The 26,557-nt window shown below is 45.3% G+C and overlaps 1 protein-coding gene and 1 long non-coding RNA gene across 2 annotated transcripts in view; one reads left to right on the top strand and one right to left on the bottom strand.

Annotated features, from left to right (window-relative positions):
- PTK7 (protein tyrosine kinase 7 (inactive)) overlaps positions 1-25,055 on the bottom strand; it is a 101,086-nt gene extending 76,031 nt beyond the window's left edge. The window contains exon 1 of the mRNA XM_083494188.1: positions 24,771-25,055. Coding sequence (XP_083350314.1) covers positions 24,771-24,816 — 46 coding nt within the window. The 5' untranslated portion in view covers positions 24,817-25,055. The remainder of the gene's footprint in view (positions 1-24,770) is intronic.
- The window catches only part of LOC310703018, a 429,179-nt gene that overhangs the window by 370,057 nt on the left and 32,565 nt on the right, over positions 1-26,557 (top strand). The gene's annotated exons all lie outside the window — the stretch shown is intronic.

The raw sequence follows: 26,557 nt of genomic DNA on the forward strand, positions 1-26,557 counted from the left end.
CTAGTCTATGCCTAAATATTGTTTCATTTCCTCCCCGCTAAAAATGGCTAAAAGCCATTTGCACACTGGAAAAGAGCAATCTAAGCGCTTCATTGATTTTTCAAAAAAAATGCTTTATAAACTGAGGGCGATATAATGTGTGCGGTAACAACTGACAGGAGCAAACTATGAGAGGAGCCAGTTAAAATAGAGTTGCAGCTTCTCCTATTAACATTCCTTGCCAATGGCAGCTTCCCTCTTTTATGCAACTCATTTGGCAAGAGAATCTGGAAGAGTTTCTGTAGGACAGTTCTCCAAGCTATCCTCCTGTGGCAGTGAGTTGAGGAACAGTCTTCTCTGGGGGTGGGGAATCTCAGCGAAAACAGAGATGTACGCAACAACCTTAATTAACAATTTGCATTCGCTGCTCGCATCTTGCTCTGTTTCCTCACCATTGCTGCATCATTCAAGGGACGAATCTTGAGGCTGCCAGCTTTTATCTAGATCAGTGCCTAAGTGTAAAAGTTAGAAAGAAAGGGACTTGCCTCACCAATCTTCCATTCTCACTGCATAACTAACACTCCTCGACGAAGCCTCTGATTCTTCCTGCTCTGTACAGTGGTACCTTGGTTTAAGAACAGCTTAGTTTGTGAACAACATGGATTAAGAACGCTGCAAACCCAGAAGTAGGTGTTTTCGTTTGTGAACTTTGCCTTGGAATAAGAACACGTTTTGCTTCCTGTTGAGTGTGTTCCATTTGTAAATTGAGTTGACATTCAGTTGTTGCGCCCATAACCTAGGCTTTAAGGTGCCATTTAGCTCCTAGCTTTCATATCCGAGTTTCTAACACTGCTGCCAAGTGAGAAAGATTCCTGCATTGCCCAGCCTCTCCATTATTGCTTGCTGTCCAAAGTTGGACAGGGAACAGCACACAACGCCCATGCTCATAGCTATCAAGTGTCCCTTATTTGAAGGGACAGTCCCTTATTCCAGCGCCATGTCCTGCTGCTGTCCCTTATTGATGGATGTCCCTTAAATGATGTCCCTTAAATTTCAAAGGAAACAGCTCCTCTCCCTCCCTCCCTGCCGGCCAGGGAGGAGGGAGGCTCCAACTGTGTTGCTTGGCTGTGTTGCTCACCCAAAAAGAAGTCTAAGAACGACTGGGGGGTGGAGCTTGCATGCCTTGTGTGTGGCTAGTTAATGCAAGCTGAGGAGGTTTTTGAATGCTGGACGCCATTTTGTTGCACGTGATGCTGCAAACTTTGCAGTGCAAAGCAAGGCCGGGGAGCCATCTTAAGCTGAGGCTGCATAGGCCTTGTGGTGCATGTGATTCAGATTCTATTCAGTTGAGCCTCTGGTTACAAAGTTGGTTGGACAGTGTTCTCGAAGCTACCAGCATGAGTTTGACCAGACTGCAGGAGGACAGGAAGACTGGAGTGCCTGGAACAGGTGAGGCTGCAGGTCCCTTATTTTGGCTGCTGGTCCCTTATTTTCAAATCTGTAAGTTGACAGCTATGCCCATGCTAAGTGTATCACAGGCTTCCCCTCCAGCACAACGTGAGGCACACCAAAGAGTTCTGCAATATAGAGGCCATTGGGGCACTCTCTTACTTTTCACTTGGGTAGTTCTTCAACCTTGGGGGCTTGGGAAGTGCAACCCTCCAAAGCCAAAATGCACAAACCATGGTGACAGCCTAGCAAAGAGGTGGGGTGTCTGAACCCAGAGGTGGTTAGATTCAGCAGAGAACATTCACGCTGCTATACCCTGGCGGAAGAATTTGGTGCAACAGCCAACACATCTACGCTGAACTTGCAACGAATCCTTTCCCGAGAGGCATATTGTTGCTGGAGAAGCAACGCAGAGGACTTTGGTTTAATTTTCGCTTGTGAATGTATGCTTCATTATCCGCCAGTTCAATTCCCAAATTTTGCTAAGAGGCATGGGACTATTTCATCAGCAGTTTTACAGAAACAGGTATTTCTTCCAACATTTAGATTCACTGAAATTTGCGCTACAGTGGGAGTTAGCAGCATTTTATTTATGTGTCATGCAGATCACAGATGCAATTACCAGCCTTTCGAAAACAGGGCTTGGGTCTTTATGTATAATTACTTTGAAGAAAGTCACTTTCCCCAAGCCTTTGGATTGGTGTGGGCTGTAATTTCATGTGCAATGCATTCAAAAGAAACAAGACCTATGCTTACATAGGTGGCATTAAACATTTTGGTTGTTTTTTTAAAAAGAAAATTCTATGTTTTGTGCTAGAAGCTACTGACACACCTTTTTGAGGATAACTTAGTTCAATAGCTTTATTAAAGCAAAATATTAAAACTGCAACAAAACTGGAACGTTTGCAAAGACGCACCCCACCTGGGAAACCACAGAAAGGGCTGAGAGGAATATCAAACTCACCCAACATTTGAAATGAAAGACAAAGAAGAGTGCGGAAAGAGCAAATTAAAAAGGTGTATTAGGCCCCAAATACATAATATGAGAACCACAATCCTCATTCAAGAATGGAGGGTTATTATAAGAAGAAGAAGAGTTTGGATTTGATATCCCGCTTTATCACTACCCAAAGGAGTCTCAAAGCAGCTAACAATCTCCTTTCCCCTCTTCCCCCACAACAAACACTCTGTGAGGTGAGTGGGGCTGAGAGACTTCAGAGAAGTGTGACTGGCCCAAGGTCACCCAGCAGCTGCATGTGGAGGAGCGGAGACGCGAACCCGGTTCACCAGATTACGAGTCCACCGCTCTTAACCACTACACCACACTGGCTCTCCAGCATTATAAATTCAAGATACATCTTTCTTGATTTACACGAGTGCCTATAATTTGCATTCTGATTTCACTAAAACTAAAGGTGTAGTTTTATCTGCCTTTATTGTGAAGACCAGAAATTCTGTCATCCACACCTGCATATCCAAAGCAATCTAGAAAATGCCTATGGGGTAAGCAGACTATTAATGGTATCTATACGTCAAATATACAATTCTCTTTAACCTGTTTTCTCTTCTGCTGATCCCAAACTGATGCACGGGCAAAAAGAGGAAGCCCTAGCCTCGTGCAAGGAGTTTTACTATTTCTGGCTGTCAATCAAAAATTGGCAACATTAACTTCTTCCCAACAACAAGGGAAGCCCCAATCGCATCAGTGGCCAATGATCAATTAGCCCGCCCCCCAACTTTGGAGTGTCCTGGCGGCCCCCACCGCAACACGTGCTCTCCATGAAGGAGAACACGCTATCCCAAACATCAGATTCCATACAATTCAAGTTTTCAGTGATATGACATTATGCTTATGTCTGAACAGAAATTAAATGGCTGCAGAGTCTGCTCTCTCCAGAATTGCTGATTTAAAATTAATCAATTAAGTTCTCATTAAGAATCTCTTAGAAATTTGCTGTTCATCATGCATATGAGAAAGTACTTAACACGCGTGTGCGTGTGTGTTCACGAGCTCTCAAATCAGTACAATATATTCATTTGTTTTTAAAAGACCATTACCAACATGTCTGGTATTGAAACTCAATTATTTTCCACACAAGGGAAATCACTGTTCAGGAATACTTTTGCGTTCTTATACATTTCCACTTAATAAGTTCTTAAAGAGGCACAGTGACTAAAAGGCATTAATTTGAACCCCAGAATTACTTTTAAAATAAAGTCAGTGCATATGTTTCTTAATGTAAGATACACATCTGTGAACACTGGTTTGGAGGAATAAACGTGTACAAAATCCATCCCCATTATCAATGCTTTTCTAACAAAATAACTCTACAAAAATTATTTCAATATAATCTGTCCTTATATTGGTCGGTTTAATCCTTACTTAACTGGCCTTTAGGCTACTGAATCATCAACAAGCAAAATATACCAGGAACAACTAGGAGGTGTGTTCAAGATTTTTAATTCCAATGAAATGAGGAATGCAGTGGTAAATGTATCAGGTAACATGCTTTCTGAGCACATTTTTATATGCTCAGACCCAAGGACCACTCAATTCATCCACATTTGGAATATCAGCAAAAACAATTACACTAAGCATAAAATAAAGCCAACTAGGAGTAATGAAAGCTACTTCCATTTTTAAAAAACACATCCAGTGTTTTTACAGAGCAATCCTATACTTGACTCTTCAGAAACAAGTACCATTGAGTTTGATAAGTGTGTATGGAATTGCACTCCGAATAATAGCTTCATTTTTATTGTTCTTTAGCAATGACTTCCATTTAATATAAAATTATCTAAGGCTAGAACTCCTGCTAATTCTTGAAGGGTCTCACAAACCCCAATGCCTTATGTAGTTTCCTCTCAATATAGTTGGCCATTTATTATGTATATTGATAACTGAGAAGTCCTGCTGAACATGGGCTGGACCACAATTTGGAACTAACTTCATGGCAACAGTGGTTGAGAAATATACATAAGCCAAGCGGGGTCACCAATTTGGTATTTTCCGGAAACCGTTGGAATACAGCTCCCCTCAGCCTTAGACAACAAGGCCAACTGACAGAAATTATAGCCGCTGTAGTCCAACAACACCTGAGGGCTCCATGTTGGCTACATCTACTCTAGTCAGACTACTCATTTCTCTTTTAAATTCATTGCCCTCAGAAAACTATGGAGCTGACCAAACACCAAGTGGGATAGGAAGTATAATAAATCTAATAAATAAATGGCAGGAGTAGGGGTCATAATCATGTTGACAGGACAACCAGGGCTGAGATACAATTGGGAGTTGACAAAAACCAAACACGCAAACCAGGGAGCAGGAAGAGCGAAGGGGGACTGGGCCCAGATAATATGGTTTTGTTTTTTGTTTGTACATGTTGTTTACCAAGTCTTTCAGCATTTATATAATCCAAATGCAGTCTAGCACACAAGCACGGAAAATACCTGCAAAGAGGCATTCATTTTGAATGAGAGCTAAAAACTTCCAAGTGCTGCTGCCTGTGGATGTGAAATTAAGACTCATGGGCAGCTTTCTTCCATGGTCAGCAATAGATTCTGCCCCTCCGAGGAAAGTAATGCTTCGCTCTTTAATAGCTTGCATGCTAAAGAGGTCAAAACCACCACTTTTCTTTAATGGCAGGAACCTGGAAGCCGTGACAGCTCTGCTGACTTGCCATCTTTCCAACAGCGATTGTCCCACAAGGATCCCGTCGGCACAGACCCTGCGCAGCTTGTTCTGCAAGGAACACACCTTCCCCGGGCTTCTTCCAAAGGAGTCAGACTGCAATTTAAGCAGATAGCCAAGCCAAATATCTTGACACATGCACAAGGTCAAAGGCTGTGTATCTCAGGCTTTGGAAAGTTCAACAAGACAGCCAGACATTCTCAATTAAACTTTAACCAAAAAAATATATATATCAACATGAAAGGTCTGGAGAGTTTTAAAATAAACAAAGAAAGGTCACACATCCCTGTCCTGAAAATGTTTAAAATGTATGTTTTCAAAATATATGGCTTACAGCTTAGCCTTCCATTGCTTAGCTGCAATGTTTTGTGCTTTAGGACACAACGGAAAGAGATCGAGAAAGCAGGGAGAGGTATGAATCAGAGGGTAAGAACATAGAATCTGGATCTTGCCAGCAGTCCATTAAGTCCACCATCCTCTTCTTAAGGGAGGACTGTGGAAAGAAAACCTGGAAGCAGGACCTATGTACAAGAGCGCCCCTCCCCTACTGCTGCTAAGGGTGAGGTCCTACAAATGAAGCCGACCCAGAGGGGTGGGGATCCAAGCAAATGGAGAGACAGAGAAAGGCTTGTGCTTCTGCTTATTCCACACACACACACACACACACACACACACACACACACACACTGCTTCAGACAACTGTCCCTCCCAGTCTTCAGGCTGAAGGAGAGTGGCTGGGAGGAGACATTCCACAAGACAACAAATGGTCCCCGTTTGAAAAGCAATAAACAGCTGCTAAGAGAGGAGGGTTGGGTGGTAGACAGAAGCTATGGAACAAAGGAAAGAGAAAGAGAAAGAGAAAGAGAGAGAGAGAGAGAGAGAGAGAGAGCCTGATATTTTCTCCTCCAGGCAAGAAAGACAGGAAGGCCACCAGGAGAAGATCATGGAACCTGATAAATGTCTGGAATGCTAAGTTGGAAGTCGCTTGTGCTGCAAACAAAGTGCCCTGACTCATATCTGTTTAATATTGCCAGTGAATAGCTCTACTCAGGAACCAATGGTCTTGGTGTAGCACTCTGGTCCTGCTTCTGGGGTTCTTCTCCCAGGGATGTATTGTTTGGCCATGATGAGAAGAGGATACTGGTCAAGATGGGTCACTGGCCTGATCCTGCAGGCTGATGCCCTCCTATATCCTACCAATGTTGCACTGAGACTTCCCAATGCTCTGGGATGCATGGTCATCAACACTAAAGTAGGAGAAACTGAGTGTTTTGCTGCTGTGGTGGCTGCTATATATGGATAATTGAATGCATCGTGCTGCATATTTTGGGCTCTCAGGTTCCTTACATCACAGAAAGTGATGCACCGAATACAAAAAGAAGCGACTACGATGAGCTCACTCCAATGTATTAGCCTTCTTACTAGACTAAGGCTTTTTAATTGGATTTGTGCTCTTGATAGTAGCTTATGGGCTGAACCACTTAGATTTTAGCTGGATCTGTTCCGCATAAAGGGAGTCTCAACTTCAATCTGTAAACTAGAAGCGAAGGAACAATCACAACATATGAAGCCAAGGAGCAAAGCAAGAGCAATCTTCATGTGCCCAGTAACTTATTAACTATGCCAACCAAATTTTTACAAAAGCCATGTAAGCTTTTGTGTTCTCCATAATTCTTCATCAGGCAAGGTGGAGAATGCAGGCTGAATACAGTCCCTTCCAGGTGCTGCAAATACCCTGAAATTCTACAAGCCTTGAATTCTGGGATGAAGTAGCAATGGACTTATTCAGCCTGTGATTTCCATTTTGGAACAGTCTGAATGCAGACCTCACGACCACAGCAGCCTAATTTTCGCATTTTGTTTCCTTGTGCAACATTTTGCATGATGAACAGAACTCTTCATCCTGCGAAACGTTACACAAAGCAGGGGATGTGGGGAAGGAGGATAAATTAAAAATCAAAAAGGGGGGGGGGGAATAGGCTGCTGTGGTCGTGAGGTCAGCTTGTAGACTCAAAGACTTGAAAGCTTACCACACTTCTGTGATATTTTGGTTGGTCCTAATAAAGGCATTACTCAGCTGTGAATTTTGAAATTCTCTTACAGAGCAACAGTTGCTTTTTTAAAATTAATTATGGTTTACCATGAACTATGAATGGGGCCATTGTTTAATTGAAAAGAGAGAGAGAGAGAGAAAGCACTGAAAACCATCAATATCTAAGGCATGGTGAAATTTAATGCATCTAGCTATTTCCCAGATACGGGGGGGGGGGGGGGGATGTCAACTGTGAAACTGCCCAGTTTGAATGGCAGGGCAGCCATTCATTATTTTACTAATTAAACGACACATTTTTGGAAATAGAATTTTCCATGGAAAAACAAAGTCCGCTTTCTACTATAGCTTGAGTGAGAAAATTCCATCTCTCACAGTAAGTGACCTGGCTTCATCACTTCTGAAGCATCTTATATTTTGTATTAGAAACTAAGATATATAAGATAGGCACCAAATGGCTCCCTAAACAAGGGTTACAACCACCAAAACGGAATGCCTGGTTGCTATTTGGGGGCCAGGCGGATCTAAAGTCGTATCTTTCAGTACGACTTTTTTGGTTCCTGAAATTCATTCAGAATGAATCCAAGGATCCCCAGGCATGCATCTCCAGATGATGGAGACATCAGGCGTCATTGTGGTGTTTGGGCATCTTCACTTGGTCGCAAAGAGGCCGGCAGCCAGGTGCAAAATGTGCCTGGCGAATTTCGACCGCTGCTTATAACATTAGTGAAAGAAGGCATGGGGAACCTGTGACTCTCCATTAGTTGTTGGGATTACACCTCCCATAACCCCAACCACTGCATCCCACTCGAGTGGGATGGAATGAAGGAATACATGAAAAAATATGGTTCCGGAACTGGAATATTAATAATGTGTAAAATGTGCAGGGGTAAGCAAGGAAATAATAAAAGAATCAATTGAATAATTATTAAACTACAACAACACAAGATGAAAGAAATAAAAAAAATATTGAGACCACACATGGGTGAAGGGGAGTGGGGGGTATAGGGGGATTTATAAAAACTTCTAATATAATATTTCTAGTTGCGTTGCATTTATATATAGCAAAGGGAAGTCTATAGCAATTAGGTATATTTTAATCTAGTCAACTATGTAATAGGCTTATGTTACAAAACGAATATGGATTTTGAATTTGATGTTTGTAATTCTTTTTCGGTTTTGGAATAAAGTTAAAAAAAAACAAAACCCAACCGCTGGCAATGCAGGTTGCGGCAAACGCAAGCTGTTTTTGAACAATAACAGGAAAGCCAAAGGTTCCCCATCTATGAGTTAAACGATTCTAGCCGTACGTCCCCTACACACGAACACAAAATGGAATTTCTCTCAAAATACCTGCGACGGCATCTGCTTCCACAGAGAGCCCTGTGTAACAGAACCTGTCTACAACTATACGGACACACCCCTATTCATAATAAATTAAACTTTTAAAACTCCAGTTTCGTAGCCCAGTGTTTCCCAACCTTTGGTCTCCAGCTGTTTTGAAACTACAATTCCCATCATCCCTGACCACTGGTCCTGCTAGCTAGAGATGAAGGGAGTTGTAGTCCAAAAACAGCTGGAGACCCAAGGTTGGGAAACACTGTTGTAGCCAATGTGAAATAGTCTGCATTCCAGTACCAAGAACTAGCTTTCAAGCATCCAGGGATGTGAATAAGGTTACTTACCAGCTATTGAGTCGCCTGTTTACTTATGCCACCCTATACCTGATAAGCCTGGGCTTTGATCTTGGGAATCTGAGTGGCAAGTCAGTAGAGAAGCAGGAAACTCACCTAAGTCCCTTAGTTACCTAAGGATATGCTCCTTTCATGTCACTTTAAAGAAAAGGTGCTGGTGGTTCAAGTTATAGGAAGTTCTAGTGTTCCTGTCCATCCATCCCCCCAAAAAGCAACAAGTGCTCTTGCTGCATATATTCTCACATTTCTGTAACAGAAAGGACTAATTTGTTGTAAAAGAAATTAAAAGAAAAGGCGTTGTTTTCAAATGCATACCCTGATAAAAAGCTTTGGAAAGTGTGATAAAACAGAACTGCACCCCAGCCCAAAGGAGCATTTACTGAGTTATAGGAGCCTATACAATATGGAACATGGAAAATGTACAGAATTACCAACTGCAACAAAAATATTTCGTGGACAACACAGACTCAGGTGGCTTAATAGTTTACTACCAGATTCACTACTCGTAATTTACTACCAGGTAATTTACTTAAAAGTAAGCCCTATCTAAATGGATGGGATTTACTTCTATGTAGCGTGATCCAGAATGTGCAAATTTAATAAATGGAACGGGTTACTTCTGGATTTTGCCGCTTGCGCAGACGCTCAAAATGACATCACGCACATGCGCAGAAGTGGTGAATCGCGACCCGCACGTGCAGACGCGGGTTGCGTTCTGCTCATGTTGTGAACGGGGCTCCGGAATGGATCCCGTTTGCAACCAGAGGCACCACTGTACTTTCCTTATTTGAAGTAAGCTACAGCAATGCATATGCAAGAAGTACAGTGGTACCTCTGGTTGCGAACAGGATCCGTTCCAGAGGCCCGTTCGCAACCTGAAAGGAATGCAACCCACGTCTGCATGTGTCACGATTTGCCGCTTCTGCGTATGCGCGTGATGTCATTTTGCGCATCTGCACATGCATGAGCGGTGAAACCCAGAAGTAATCCTTTCCGATACTTCCAGGTCGCCGCGGGATGCAACCTGAAAACGCTCGGCCTGATGCAAACGTAACATGAGGTATGACTGTACTGAAAAATGGACAGAGTGTGTCTGGTTTATGATGCAATCCTTCTTATACTCAAAAGTAGCCCCAATGAGTTCACTGGGATTACTTCGAAGCATACATTGGATTGCAGCCTTAATTCTCTTTGGCACTTAAAAAGTTTAAGTTCTTTTGATTGTTCACTACATAAACTTGTAGAAATGACTTGTACAGGGCCAATGCCGCTGAAATGCAACCCTTAGCAATATTTGTATAAATGTTTAATGCTCATTTGCATACCAGAAGAGACTGGTGGCAATAAAAAGTGTTTCCAGAACAGAGGGTCACCTCTATACTTAAAAACTGCAGACTTTGCATTCAGCCGTGCCCAGGGCCAAAATAAATACCAGGCACTAAGCACATCCAGCATACTATGTTGATGCTGCCTAGGAATCTGAGATATTTACATGACCCCTTCATGTAAACCGAAAGCATTTCTGTAGCCCTATCAACCTAGGAAGCTGCCCTATAAAGGAAAAGCGAGACCAAACATGGCCTACTCCAATTGACAACCATCTCAGATAGGTCTCATGCGAACAGCAAACTTGCTCGGGGCCAAAGCAAAATAACAAGTTGTGTTTTTTTTCCAATGTGCAATTTTTATTTTCCTTGCAGCGGGAAGCATGAGTCTGTACAGGATCATGGCTCCTATGTTATTCTTCAAGTTAGCTGCTGCATATGATAACTGAACTTCAGCGGTAAAGGGTCTTGCTTACACCTGCTGACTTGAGATCCATTGATTCCCCCACCCCATAGGCTACATGGGTTTCAACCGTTTATTGCAGCTAGTATTTATTGCAAGTTGTTTCTTGGCTGATCAGAAGGTGCAGACTTTTCTGAATGCATTATCTCTGCACCTGTCACTACTAATATATCATTTATGCAGCACCAAAAGCATACTTAGCTGCTGCTATGAAGGACGCAGTGGTGTGTGGTGAATTTTGTTTTGTAGGGGAACAGATAGGGCCAGAGGTAAATGAATATGAGGAAAGCAAAATGTAACTTAGAGAAGGATCTGAAATATTTTCCTTGAAGCTTGCATTTGTTTTATTATGGATTGTTTCGTCTGATGTTTGAATGGTGTTGTAAACTGCTTTGGGATTGGTTCTTTAAAATATAAAGCAGAAATGAAATGAAATTATTATTTTTATTATTAATACATTTTCATGGGGGGGGAATAGGGCCTAGACATTCTGTTGTGGTGACCATAACCTACGTTTAAGGTGCCATTTGTCAGTCGTACCCGTCAGGAGCGCAGCCTACACTCGAGTAGGCCCAGCCTACACTTGAGTAGGACTCACGTCTACACTTGAGTAGGACTCAAGTAGCCTACACTCAAGTAGGAATTACATACATCAAAACATACACTGTCATGTGATAGACAACAATCCCATGACTGCAATCAATGAGCAGGAATTCTAACAGTACCTTGGTTGCCGAACGTCTTGGAACTTGTACGTTTCGGTTCCCAAACGATCGAAAGCCAGAAGTGAGTGTTCCAGTTTTCGAGCGATTTTCGGAATCTTGCGCTCCTGCAGCCAATTGGTAGCCACACCTAGGTTTTTGAACAGTTTTGTTTGACTCCAGGAACGCATTCTGTTTGAGAACCAAGGTACCACTGCGTATCTGAATCTCTTAACTCTGCTTAGCAGGAGTGTTCACGAATACAAGGAAGGAGTCTTCAAGAAGCAGCCTACGCTACGAAGTACATTGCAAACTACTCTTCTTGCTGGAAAGGAACACAGAGCCTGTTCCTCTACATTTCAACCCTGTCTTGAGCAGCAGTGACTCTTGGGAGTAGTCCAACTCCCCTGAAGGGAACCTGCTGTTCTCACATCAGTTCACCGTCTTGCCGGCCAAGAGACTCCAGAGATGTGCACCTGCCAAACAATGTTATTGCAATTTATTTGGTGCTTTCAGCACTTCAGAAAGGGCTACCTTATTGCGTTTTAGGAAGCAGGTGGCATATGCTAACACAATGGCCTTGAGATGTTCTATTAATCGAGGGCAAAGTACAACTGGGGCACGAGGGGAGCAAGGCTTGGTCCTGTCACAAGCCATATCCTTGGAGTCTGTCTCTTTGATTTCGATGCACAACTTGCAGCCGCCAGACCGATTTCTTGGCTTGTGAATTCTGCCCGCCTTGCTGCAGAGGAAAAGTGCTCGAAGTACGACTTGTCAGGATGACGGAAACGGAATGATTGTCTCTCGGAAATGAGAGGCGCTGTGATGGTAGAACGTTGTTTCACTTGGCCTAGGAATACAGAATTCTTGGCTCTTAAATGTCCAAGAACTGACGTTCTGCAACCCCATGGCAAACTCTATCTAAAACCAGCTGCTCTAAGCCATGGCATGGCTTTTACACTTTGCTTAATACGCCTGAAGCCCTAGCATTCTTAGTTCTCAAATCTCGGGAAGTAATACAAGCACGATGTAGGTAGTCCACGAACATTTCTGCCTTTGCTTCGAAGAAAGATAAGTTAAGCCAAGGAGCAGCGAGGTTGCAGAGGTTAGTAACTCTTCCCAAAATCATCATCATCATCATTTGTGATAGGGTAGGGAAAGTTTTGTAGCCACCTTGCAAGAGCTGAATCACAGACCCTCCCTATTTATCATGAACTACTCATCACTAATTGATGCTACCAACATTTGGGACATACTAGATTGATGTGTGACTGGAAGAGAATTGGTGGAATTATCCATTGCAAGCTAAGCCCTTCTCCCATTTGCACTTTTCCATCTGAAATTGTGTTGCTGTGGTTGTTTTAAAAAAATCTCCTGGTTCAGATTACTTTTGAATTACCTACCAAGACAAAAATGATAAACAGTTTCAATGAAAAGTGTGTGTGTGTGTGTGTGAGCAGTAGGTCAGCTTCATGTTTTTCCACCACCTGCCATTCTGCATGTGAAGTCCCTCACAGCCTCTGCAAGCTATCTTATCTGCATGTCTTTCTCTCCTTCAACTGTAGTCTACTAGTAGTCACACTCCATCAAACTACAACAAACAGAAGGTGGGGGGGGGGGGCTCGGTTATCAGCCCTGCTGATAGACCTACTCCATTTGGATCCTCCCCGTCATACTATTTCCAATCCACCAGGTAACTGAGCTTATTTTCCTCATCCCTCCTCACTCCCTTTTCCTCTTGTGCTGTGCCTTTTAGGTTATAAAACAAGCACGAAAACAAAAGGACTTCTCCACATGAATCAGTAATCTAGTACTGGAGACAGGCTATCGCCTCTCCGAACAAAATGCTCAAGGAGATCTTGAGAAAGCAAATGAAACTGAGGAATCAACTGGAAGAGGAGGCATTGTAGTAACGGAATGTTTCAATGAATTCCGACGATGCCTCTTGCTCGGTCTAGATACAGGACAGAGAAGGGTGTGTAACTGTGTGCAGAAAAAAGCCCAGTGTAGTATTCGTTGCCCCGCCCACTTTTGCCTCCGGCCCTGCTATTGCCATGTGGCCCTTGGAAAGTTGCCCAGAATGGGAATGCGGCTTTTGGGCTGACCTATGAATTAAAACAAGGAGTTCCTGGGCAGATTCCTAGGGTAGATTAAGGTTGTTCCTTAGAAGGGAATGTCATCCCCTGGGATTCAGTTTACCCAAGAACTACCCTAACCAGATTTCAGCAATTACTGAGTCAGAAGGATTAGTGAATGACTAGGGGGGTGGAAAGCATCATTGTTTAGCCAGGAGAGAAGGATCTGGCTATCTACCTGGAAAGAGTAACTTAAACCACAAACCTGAGAAGCGGAAGTTCTGTATTAACAAGGTTATTGTCCATCCTGTTCAATGGGAATCAAGTGAAACTAACTGATGCAACCCAGCAGCCTTCTGCCTAGCGCAATATAATCTATTGGGGGAGGGGGTCAAAAGGGGGGGGTTGCATATAATTTATGACATAAAGACTTCTTGCAAATAGCCTGCATGGAGAACTTTGAGGTGTCAAGGAGATAAAGAACTGCACCACTTTTAGAAGACATCTTAAGGCAGCCCTGTATCGGGAAGTTTTTAGTGTTTGACATCTTGTTATGCTTTTATATGTGTCGGAAGCCACCCAGAATAACTTACACCCAGATGGGCGGGTGTACTAGTAGCACAGTGGAACCTCGGGTTACATACGCTTCAGGTTACAGGCTTCGCTAACCCAGAAGTATTACCTTGGGTTAAGAACTTTGCTTCAGGATGAGAACAGAAATCGTGCTCCGGCGGCGGGGCGGCAGCGGGAGGCCCCATTAGCTAAAGTGGTACCTCAGGTTAAGAACAGTTTCAGGTTAAGAACGGACCTCCGGAACGAATTAAGTACTTAATCTGAGGTAGCACTGTAGTAGCAGTAGTAATAATAATAATAATGATTATGGTGATGATGTTTTAAGTCATATTCTCTGCTCATTTAAGTGAGCAAAGAGTGACTGCAGGGGGAGCAACACATTGTTCCTTTTAGGTAAATCTTATTTTCTCAAGACTCCGCTTAGACCTGCTGACAATCACTCTGCTAATTAGCAGAAACAAAAGGTGCATTTGTGCAAACTGCTTCTTAACTAGCCTGGTCCCACCCCCACCCCCCACCCCTCAGATAACAAGCAGTGCCCAAACACAGCTTTTTAAAATGCGGAAAGGAGCAGAGCTGCAGCTCTGAATTATGGGTTCTTAGGGCACAAAAGGCCCTTCCCACAGACACATCCAGCATTGCTAAAGTGCAGCCTTGTGGTATAAACAGAGCTGAAAGCGACAAACATTTCATTAAACCGAGTGGACGAGAATGCACATTCCAGTCAAGACGCTTTGCGAAAACAGGAGAGCTTTCAAAGGTGTTCATTAAGGGTGCCAAAGAAAACACAGCACTCTGCAAGAGTGTGTGGGAAAAGAGCCATTTGTGAATACCGGCAACCTGCAAGCCGCCTGAAATCAGGGTGGAAGCCTTGCCCTGCCCAATAACTACTGGCAGGTATGACAGACTCCCATTGCCCCACGGCCAAAAAGAGTCTGGGGGGCTGGGGGAGAAGAAACTGGGACTGTTAGCAAGAGGCAAAGAGAAGTTCCTACCCTCTGGCATCTAACAATAGAGGCAGGCAACCTTACTTATGTAATCTGGTGTAAAAGCACCGCCCTCCTATGGGTTAAGTGCCCACAAGGTAACTCCTCTCAAAATGCACTTAAGAGTCATGTTTCCAGCATTCCTTTCCCTCCTGTGGTTACGCAGAGAGTAACAGGATGAATGAGAGGGCCAGAGGAAAAGCATGAGAATGGGCTGCAAGGAGGCAAAACCTGGAAGGGGGGGAAAGCAGCAGCAATCTGGCAGAACTGTTATCTTTTCTTTTTAAGGTCCCAGTCTAGTTGGCAGCTTGTTGATCCTAGAACCCTAGAACCGTAAAGTGGGAAGGGACCCCGAGGGTCATCTAGAGCAGGGATGTCCATCAGGTTGATCCGTCGATCGCAGGCTCCTTTTCCTTGCCCCATCCTCCATTCGGGCATGATCGCTAGAACGGAAGATGCAGTTTTCACTGTGAGGCTGTTTTCCCCCCTTAATAATAATAATTTATTATTTGTACCCCACCCATCTGGCTGGGTTTCCCCAGCCACTCTGGGTGGCTTTCACAGAGACCAAAAATACACTAAAATGTCACACATTAAAAACTTCCCTGAACAGGGCTGCCTTAAGATGTCTTCTGAATGTCAGGTAGTTGTTTATCGCTTCGACATCTGATGGGAGGGCGTTCCACAGGGCGGGCGCCACTACCGAGAAGGCCCTCTGCCTGGTTCCCTGTAACTTGGCTTCTCGCAGTGAGGGAACCACCAAAAGGCCCTCGGCGCTGGACCTCAGCGTCCTGGCAGAACAATGGGGGTGGAGATGCTCCTTAGCGATCTTTTGGTAAGCGACTTTCCTCCTTTCCTTCCCATTTTTAGAAAACCCCCCCCCCAAAAAACTGGACCTTTCCTCCCTAAATAAAAGCTCAGCAACTTTGACCCGAACCCCTCAAAAAAGGGGTATATCACTGCCAGTTTTTTATTTGCAGTCTCTTGGGAGTTGGATGTCCCTGATCTAGTACAATGCAGGAATCCTGTCCACAGCTGTCCCTGAGTGGGCTTGAACCGCCAACCTTCTGATTAACAGCCAGACGTATGGACTCGTTGTGCCACTAGGGCAGGGGTCTGCAACCTTTAAGACAAAAAGAGCCACTTGGACCGAAGGAAAAAAAAAACTGGGAGCCGCAAAACCATTGCGACATTTAAAACAGTGGGGAGTGTCGGGGCACACAATGCTCCTCCTCCCCTCGCTAGTATCTGCCCCGGAGCCGCGGCAAAGGTGTAAAAGAGCCACATGCGGCTCCGGAGCCGCGGGTTGCTGACTCCTGCACTAGGGGCAACAGCTATGAAATTAGAAAGGCATTCTACAGAGAATGCTGCTGAGTAGTCCACACTTTGTGGTGTCCGGAAAGCATTCCCCGAAATGGCAAAAAGCAATTGGTTCAAGAGCCCACTGTGTATATTGCAGCAGCCATTCTGCTAACAGGAGCCCGCAATCTTTGAGAAGAGTCAAATCCAATGGGCAGCAGCTTGGGCCAGCAGAATCCTTGCAGGGCATGCATCTATCATATACTGTCTTGCACTGTCAAGCTTGCACAGGAATGCCAACACTTCTCCTTCAGGCATAGCAAATCCTGCAAAATCACACCCCATGGTCATTGACTTTAATGGACGCTGAAAAACCAGCTGACAAAAATGCCCAATGAAAATAAATTGTTAGCAACCAAGTGCCACACATTTCCCGAATAGACTCCATGTATACACATCCCCTAGCAGCCAAGGCTGTGTACGCACAAACCCCAGTTCTCATACCCATAACAGCACCAGTCAGCCTTTTAGATGGAGAGATTAAGTTCTTCTTTCCTGTCCCAGACAAGCAAGTGGCTCAAGCCGTCCAGTTGTGCTTTCCCAAAATATTCAAAGCTTAGATTTTGATTAGCATTCCATGCAAGGGGAATTTTTGTTTGTGGCTCAGCCACTAAAAACATGGCTTTATATACTTTTAATGACTAAAGATGGTGCACTGATTATGCAACCTGAGGACATATAAAAAAATAAGAGCCTTCTGGGTCAGGCCAGTAGCCTATCTAGTCCACATTCCCATTCTTATAATAGCCAGCCAGATAACTAGCAGAACCTGAGGACAACAGCACACTCCCTCCCCACTTGTGATTCCCATCCATTGGCATTTAGAAATATACAGTACGTTTCCGAGCACAATTCAAAGTGTTGGTGCTGACCTTTAAAGCCCTAAACGGCCTTGGTCCAGTATATCTGAAGGAGCGTCTCCCCCCCCCCATCGTTCTACCCGGACACTGAGGTCCAGCACCGAGGGCCTTCTGACGGTTCCCTCACTGCGAGAAGCCAAGTTACAGGGAACCAGGCAAAGGGCCTTCTTGGTAGTGGCGCCTTCCCTGTGGAACACCCTTCCACCAGATGTCAAAGAGAACAACAACTACCAGGCTTTTAGAAGACATCTGAAGGCAGCCCTGTTTCGGGAAGCTTTTAATGTTTGATGTATTATAGTATTTTAATATTCTTTTGGAAGCCGCCCAGAGTGGCTGGGGAAGCCCAGCCAGATGGGCGGGGTATAAATAATAAATTATTATTATTATTATTATTATTATTATTATTACAGCATCTGACAATGGAGGTAAAACATATTAAATGTGACTAGTAGCCACCAAAAACGTATCTGCCTTATCTTCTCCTAAAGCCATCTGAGTTGGTAGGCGTATATACGGACTCTTGTTTTCCAGTGCAAAGGGGTAAAAGGAAAACCAGGAGACCGTTAGGAGAGTTCTCTGCACAACCACAGGCCCAATAGTAAGTAGCTGAAAGGGTTTTTGTTTTTTAAGAACATCTGGTTTATTAAAATCGACCTTTCTGCTTTTGCCTCCATTTATTTAACTGGGGTGCTAACTTTCAAGGCCAATGGTACTTTGATCACTCGAGCAGGCAGAATGTGGAGCGAAGTGGGAGTGAAGGCAAAAGTGAAGGGGGTGCCTGGATTGCAGCAGAAACAGAAATAGCAGGCAGCGAAGGAAGGAAGGGAAGAGGAGACCAAAACTGAACAAAGCTCAGGAACGCCTTAAAACAGGAACAAAACAGCAATGGGACCCAAAATTTGCTTTTTATACTTTTGCAGATAAAAAATAACAAGGGTGGTAATGTCCATTCAACAATATTGGTGCATAAAAAAGAATGCGTGCATTTTCTGGAGAAGTATTCCTCCCCCACCCTTGCAATTTACGGAACGAGAGTGGCTTTAAAGTAAGGAACTATGCAGAATCTAACATTGGGGAGGAGCACTTCCTAATAGCTTTGATTCCCTGCTCCCAGGCTTCATGTCCTTCTTGACCCAAGAAAGCAAGCTAAACGGAATGAGCACTACTTAGATGAGACCTGGAGAAACGGGTATCATCTGCTTTGAATCAAAGTTGTTTCGCTGATGGCCCACTGCCAATGTAGTCTAAACCAATACAGTGGTACCTCAGGTTAAGAACTTAATTCGTTCCGGAGGTCCGTTCTTAACCTGAAACTGTTCTTAACCTAAAGCACCACTTTAGCTAATAGCCCCCCGCCACTGCTGCCGCGCCGCCAGAGCACGATTTCTGTTCTCATCCTGAAGCAAAGTTCTTAACCCAAGGTACTATTTCTGGGTTAGCGGAGTCTGTAACCTGAAGCGTATGTAACCCGAGGTACCACTGTACATCCATTCACACATAACTCTAAGGGTAGTAAACATGGACCCCTCCAAATATTGTGGACCACAACTCCCATTATATCTGACTAACCCATGAAGGATGATGAATGCCCTGCTTTCATGCTTGAAGGCAGTTTATGCTTCCGAATACCAGTTTCAGGAAACCACAGGAGGGAAGAGTGCTTTTGTGCTCAGGTCCTGCTAGGGCAGGCATGGCCAAACTTGGCCCTCCAGCTGTTTTGGGACCACGATTCCCATCATCCCTGACCACTGGTCCTATTAGCTAGTGATGATGGGAGTTGTAGTCCCAAAGCAGCTGGAGGGCTAAGTTTGGCCATGCCTATGCTTGGGGGTTTCTCATAGGGTTGGCCACTGTGAGAACAGGATGATGGCCTAAGATGGGCCATTGGTTGTTCCTAGGTTCAATGGCCATGCTGGCTGAAGCTGATGGGATTTGTAGTCCAAAACGTCTGAAGGGCACCACAATGGCTGTTGGGTCCCTGGACATATTTCCCTTGCATGTTTCACTTTAAATATTTTGGGGTTTTGTTTTAAAAAGCAGAGAAGGATGAGGACACTTTGAGACATCCCCCACCTCCTCCTCCATCATCAAGCCACACAAAGGACTGCAAGGAAGGGTTTGTCCGCAAGGTAGTGTGAAAAGGGGGAGGATTAGATCTCTCATTCAGCTCAAAGTATGACCTTTATCACAGACATCTGCAGGGCTACTCCTCATATAGTTGCTTCTTTGAGAGGGCAGAGCATTCAAAACTCACACTTGCTGAATGCCTCACAGGTGGGCAAACAATAGCTTTATTTGCTTGTAATAAGATCCACACTCAGCCATGCTCAGGGGCAATCAATACCCGAGAGCTGCACTAGCTCTTTGAACTTCATGAAGGCGACAAATTTTTAACATCTTGTACATTATTCTTGTATGGACTCCTTTTCATGGGCCATATTTGCTACCTACGGATTGTAAGCATCATGTACGTGGCATCTAGCACACTGTACACAGCAGATTTTAAAACAATTCACTTGCTGAAAAGGTGAGGATGTTGCCTGGGTATGAGCTTGCATTTTTCTGGACCGCAAATCCCATTTCTGTGAAAAGCACTGGAAGTGGAAGCTAAAATGTTTGGTCTGGCATTAACACATGAATCAGCAGTGAAGGCAGAAAACAAAAGGGATACCTTTTCCGTTCTTTACAGTAACACAGAAAGCATGGGGGGAAACTGGGACCTAAAAGAGGTGAAAAATCCACAAAGTTCTGTATAGTAGCCCAAGGTTTGTGAATTACTACATAACAAAGTTCAAATGAAACGTGGGGATTTTTCCAGACTTCATATACCTAGGTGAACAAAGCAATGCCAGGCAAGGAATGCGGTATTCTACTACTGACTAGGCACACAAGCCCGGCCTCAGCTCTGCATCCCCCTGCAGATGTTACCTCCGGTGTTAAGGGTAGCATAAGGGCTGCTTTTACAACTTAACAGCTACCTTACTTCAAAGGCTTCTTCCATTCCATCCAGCAAGCCCACATTGCTGCCCTGTAATTTCAACTAATCACACCAGCTTCATTTTCATGCATTTCCACCCTCCGTTCATGGGTTATTCTTGTACTTGTGCTTACTTGCCCTTGGCATCTATTTTGAGGAACGGCTTAATATTTAAGCACTTCAGAAATGTAATGTGTTCAGCCGCACGGTGCATTTTTGGCATCTACTGGAAATAATGTAAATATCAAGTCCTAAAGCGGCAACCCAGATGCAGTCGGCGGCTGTTAACATTTTCCCGTTTAAAGGTTTAGAAAGATGAAGCACAGCCGTCAGGGAAGTTAGGGAGTGCTGCAGGCGTCCTGTATTTTACAAGAAATAACTGGGCTTTTGTGATCAGTTTCAGATGTATTGTACTTGCATTCAACTAGATTAGGGTTTCCCATACTTAGGTCTCCAGTTGTTTTTGGACTACAACTCCCATCATCCCTAGTTAGCAGGACCAGCGGTCAGGGATGGTGGGAATTGTAGTCCAACAACAGCTGGAGACCCATGTTTGGGAAACCCTGAACTAGATGCTCTCCTCTGCTATATATGGAGAAAATAGATGGACACTTTTCTAGCCTATCAGGCCCTTGCACTGGATTCAGGTGAACATCAGGCATTCATGTGATTGCACTCAGAAGGTGGTCACATTTGTTTTCAAGAAAGCTTACTCCAGGTAGGTGTGCATAGCTTGCAGCCTATGTTGGATGTTCTCAGGTCCTCCTGGAATCCATGATACAAGTTAGTTATAACTTAAGTCCCACCGAGTTAAACTGGACTCAAGTTCAACAGCCCGAATCTAATCAACTTCTTGTTGTTATGTCCCTTCCATGCTGATGCTCCTCAAGATGGCAAATTCTCACTGCTGATCCCTCATACAATCGTAAGAGTTGGAAGGGACCATGAGGGTCATCTAGCCCAACCCCCTACAATAGGGGGGTTCAAAACTCTTAATGATTGGGAATTATTGATATTTGGGTTGTCACCAACTTCTGCCTGCCACAATAGGACTTCCTTCCCCCCATTTGCTCCAGAGAGGCAAAAGATAGTAATAAGACTGGGGATGCAGAGAGAGAAGAGGGAAGTCATTGTGCTATCGGGATACCTCTGCTGGATGCAACCCTTAGGAATCCAAGAGCCCTCTGCCATCAGAAATGTAAGAATCCCAAAAAGGGTGATGAATGAGACTATGAATAGGAAATCAAAGCTCTCAACATTTCTGCCTACAGGTTCTTCCCACCCAATATTCCAAGTGCAACTTCAGTGCTCCAGAAAATCTTCAATGTGGGGTTCCGCAGGGCTGAATCCTACCCCCTACGTTGTTTAACATCTATATGAAACCACTGGGTGGGGCTATCGGGAGGTTTGGAGTATGTTGTCAAGAGTATGCTGATGACACTCAGCTCTATTTCTCCTTTACATCTACAGGTAAGGCAGTCGAAGTGCTGGACCAGTGTCTTGCCTCGGTTAACGGACTGGACGAGAGCCAACAAACTGAAGCTCAATCCAGATACGACTGAGGCACTGTTAGTGGGTGGTTCCCTAGACCAGATGGGTGGGAGATCGCCTGCTCTTGATGGGGCTACACTTCCTCTGAAGAAGCAGGTTCGTAGCTTGGGGGTACTCCTGGATCCTTTGCTATCGCTCGAGGCTCAGGTGGCCTCAGTGGCCCAGAGTGGCTTCCATCAGCTTCGGCTGGTGGCCCAGCTATGCCCCTATCTGGACAGGGGTAGCCTAACTACTGTTGCCTATGCTCTGGTAACCTCAAGGTTAGATTACTGCAATGTGTTATACGTAGGGCTGCCTTTGAAGACGGTTCAGAAACTTCAGCTAGTGCAGAATTCAGCAGCCAGGTTGCTCACCGGAGCAAGGCGGTCTGAGCATATTACACCGATCCTGGTCCAGCTGCACTGGCTACCAATTAGTTTCCAGGTCCAATTCAAAGTGCTGGTTTTGACCTATAAATCCTTAAACAGCTCACGGTCGCAATACCTCAAGGACAGCCTCTTTCCCTATGAACCTACCCAGACCCTGAGACCATCTCCTGAGGCCCTCCTTCGCGTGCCTCCTCCCCCAGAGGTCCGGAGGGTAGCAACATGAGAATGGGCCTTCTCTGCAGTGGCTCCCCATCTGTGGAATGCTCTCCCCAGGGAAATTCGCCTGGTGCCTTCATTATACACCTTTGGGCACCAGGCAAAAAAGTTCCTTTTTAACCAGGCCTTTGGTTGATTTGATTGACATCCTGTGCTCTTTTAAAATGTGGGGGTTTGGGGGGGAGTGGATATTGGGTTGTTGTTTTTATTTTGATTATGTATTTCGTGTTTTTATATTTTGATTTTATTTTGTGAACCGCCTTGAGACCTCCAGGGATAAGGCGGTATATAAATTCAATAAATAATAAATAAAAATCTAAGAGGGCAATTCTTCCTCAATTCCAAAATAGCTTACAGCTGACCTTGCAATAGAGCAGTTTTTGGGGATGCACGAGGGGGAAGGGTAGAAACTGTAAGTCCCGTTGTGGAAGCAGATTTCCACTGTGCCAGAAGGCAGACATAAGTAGATGCCACTCTGTATATATAGATTTACTGAGATTAATTTTAAATTCAGAATGAGATTTTCTACCATTTTAGGTACAATATCCTGAAAATTGAATATTGCACATGCACAAGATATGGAACTTCTAACACAACAGCCAGCATGGTATTTTGCATCATAAGAGCACTCTGGGAACCATCTATGAAAAGCATTAATTGAACAACACTGATAAGAAAAGCTGGAAAATACTTTGCACTGTGAAAATTCTACATTTTTTACCACCTCAAATGTACAACTTCATGCAATTCTCTCTTGTGTGGCAGCACAATGCATGAGCAAGCATTTCTATTGTTCTTTGGAAGGAAAATGTGACTGGTAAAAACAGTAATAGGTTATCTCTTCTTATTTTGCACGCACTATACCAACTAATTCATCATCACGTGAATCAGAAAGGTAGGGCTCCATTAGATTATCCTCTCCAAGATCTAAATTGCTGCAAGAACTTTCTCTGACTTGTAATATCAAAGAACTGCAACGGGACGTTGTCTCTGCAGTTGCACAACATGCCAAATATTGATTCAACATACCTTTCTGTTTGTGCAAGTTATATACGGGTTCAGTCCCTAACATAGAGAGACTTCACCCATAATCAGGTTCATGACCTGATGTCAACACTAGGAATCAGTCATTGCATTTATCAGCCAAGTATGTGGGAGAGCAAGCGCTTCTCTAACACAAATTGTTCTGAAGAGTTTGTTGATGACTGAATTAAAGTAATCAATTCTCTGCTGTAACGAGGTTCAACAGCTAGGTCTGCAAAACAGTTACTGGACATTTGTTCTTGCAAACATATTAACATGATAACTTCTGTGTTGTCTCCATTAGTCTGAGAACCAGACAGTCGATAAATTCAGGATGCATTCCCCAAATCTGCAGTGCCACCCAAATCCAACAGATTCATTCTGAAGTTTGAGCCCTACAGCTTTTGTCCTGGCGATTAGGCTGAAGCTTATCAGAATGGCCCCAGTACGTAGTTTCAAACTCTCATTAATGGTGGCGGCTGCAAACCAGAGTTCTGCAAAGATCCGGGATCCTGCGGACTTCTTAACCGAGGTTTAAAGCACACCAACAAAGGGCACAACCTCCTGCAATTCTCCCTCGTTGTGACCAACCTGTGAATAAACTAAACCAACTATCTTCCTACAAATGCCTTTCCTTGCGCTCATGAAGAAGCCAAACAACCTAGGTCGCAGACGGGACAGGAATGTAATTTTAAGCTCCTCTGAAGACGCCAACTAGCGCCTGCTTCCCAAAAAGAAGAACCATTGGGGAGGAAATAAAAAGTATTGGCGTGTGTTCCCCTCGTTCCTCCAGCCAGCCAAAGCTCTCCCAACCCCTCTCTCCCCGCTCCTTGGAGCAGTTTTCAAACCAGCACGTTAGAGGCAGCCAGGAGGAGGGAGGAGGAGGAGAGACGTTGCCTGGCTCCCTGCTCGGGCAAGATCCCGCTGTTCAGTCTGAATGGCACCGAGCAATTGCTGGGCTCGCGTCTAATGAGGGAGGGAAGGAGGGAGAAGGGGAAGGAGGGGGGGAACGCGCCCTGTTGCGGCGGGTGCAAAACCAAGGAGACGGGCCGAGGGATGGGAAGCGCTTTGGGGACCAAGAGGGGCTTTGAATGGCTTGAAGAGGGAGAGAAAAAGCGCGCGGCCGCTTCGCAGCTCCCCTTCCGACGCCTCACGGGCGGACACAAAGAAGCCCCGCGCGGAAAGGCAGGCGCCCGCTCGCCCTCCCTTCCACACACACACCCGCGAGCGGCACGGCGCGCACTTTCTGGCACGCGTTCTTCGGGGAAGACGCGCAGCTCGCCTCTCCACACAAACACGCAGCGCAAAATGGGAAGGAAGGAAGGAAGGAGCCCCGCGCGGGGTAGCCGGGCGATGCATCCTCCCGGCCTCCGAGGCGGGCGGAGAAGGGCTCCCTCTCTCTCTCCCCACACCCCACCCCACCCACTCACCGAGAAGCAGGAGGAGCCGGAGCCCCCGCGCCATCTCCCCAGCCATCTCGCGCTCGCCTCGGCGTCCCCCTTCTGCTGCGCCCCGCTGGCCACCTCCGGCCCTCGCTCGCTCGCTCTCACTCCATGCCGCTCGCAGAAAAAGAGCAGCTCAGGCTGCGGCGGGACTCTCTTCGCCCAGACCGGCCCAGCCGCCCAACCCAGCCCCGCTCCGCCCCTCGCACACCCGGGACAAGGAGGAGCTTCCGGCCCCGGGAGGAGCAATCCCGCTCCCTGCAAGGCAGGCCGGAACCCACCGACCCTCCCACCCCACCGCGCTCCCCTCCCAACGTTACCTGCCCGGCTGCCGAGCGACCCCTGCCGGGCTTGGAGGCGCAGGGAGGCCCGAGGCGCGCGTTCACCTCTCGGCGCTCCGAAGGTGTCTCAGGTTCTCTCGCGCCGACTTTGAGAAGCAGCTCCCTGCCCCGTGTTCGTCTTTCCCCATTCCACATACCTGGAAGCCACAAAGAGGAGGTGTTCATGGGTGCCTTGGTGCCTTGGCCAACACAGAACTGGTTTTTGGACACCAACGTGATAAATACAGGGTTTGACGATGGGTCCCAAATATTTCCTGTGGCTGATCTTCAAACTACAGTGGTACCTCGGGTTACATAGGCTTCAGGTTACATACGCTTCAGGTTACAGACTCTGCTAACCCAGAAATAGTGCTTCAGGTTAAGAACTTTGCTTCAGGATAATTACAGAAATCGTGCTCTGGCGGCACCAGGAGGCCCCATTAGCTAAAGTGGTGCTTCAGGTTAATAACAGTTTCAGGTTAAGAACGGACCTCCGGAACAAATGAAGTACTTAAGCCGAGGTACCACTGTATTATTATTAAATTTGTAGACCGCCCTTCACATATAAAAGCTTCCGGGGCGCCAATTCTGTCTCCTCTTTTCCAGCTAAAGATACCCAGCTCCTTCAAATGTTCCTCATAAGGCTTTGCTCGGGCAGATTCCAACTAAAGTGTTTAATCAATGCAAAGATTTCTGCTTCCACAACAGAACTCTCCTCTCCCCCCCCCCCACCATGAACAGCCAGCACCCTACCCAAATTGCGCTAGAGGGTTCGGTGAATCCCCAGAATCACAGAATTGTAGCGTTGGAAGGACCCTAAGGGTCATCTAGTCCAACCCCCCCCTGCAATGCAGGAATCTCAGTGTGGGTGATTCTCAGTGGCTAGATTCTGCCTCTGCTGCTGAAGGCAGTTTGGCTCTGCATAGCAGTTGCTGGGAATCACAAGTGGTGAGAGGGCTGCTGTTCTGCTCAGGTCCTGGTTTGGGGCTTCCCAAAGGCATCTTGCCAGGAGAACAGGATGCTGAAAATAGATGGGCCAATGGCCCAAAGCAGCAGGCTCATCTTATGCTTTTAGGTTCTTATACTCATCCCAACTTTTCACCCCCAAGAGATATGCAACCCAATTCTTCCAAGGAATAATTCTCCCAAGGAAACAGACCAAGGAACCTCCAGTGTACTGTATATTTGAAGCAGTCTGGTTAAGACCTTGAAAAGTGCAGAGTCTGGCTACAGTCTGTAACCAGGGATGAATGAAAGTAGCTCCTTTGGAGGAGGAAACCACAAGCCCTTGGGGAAGTAATAAATAAGTTAGTTCCTCTCAGTCTTCCTGACAAGTTGCTTACCAGATGTCTTGACTCAAACCATGACAATAGTCTCTCTGGTCAATGGGCTTTTATTTTAGGCAATCAAGGGTTCCCAAGTAAGTAAAACTGGGAAGTTCAAAATTGGTTAAGT

This window comes from Podarcis liolepis (genome assembly GCF_965112155.1).
Source record: "Podarcis liolepis genome assembly, chromosome: 3".
Taxonomy (NCBI): domain Eukaryota; kingdom Metazoa; phylum Chordata; class Lepidosauria; order Squamata; family Lacertidae; genus Podarcis; species Podarcis liolepis.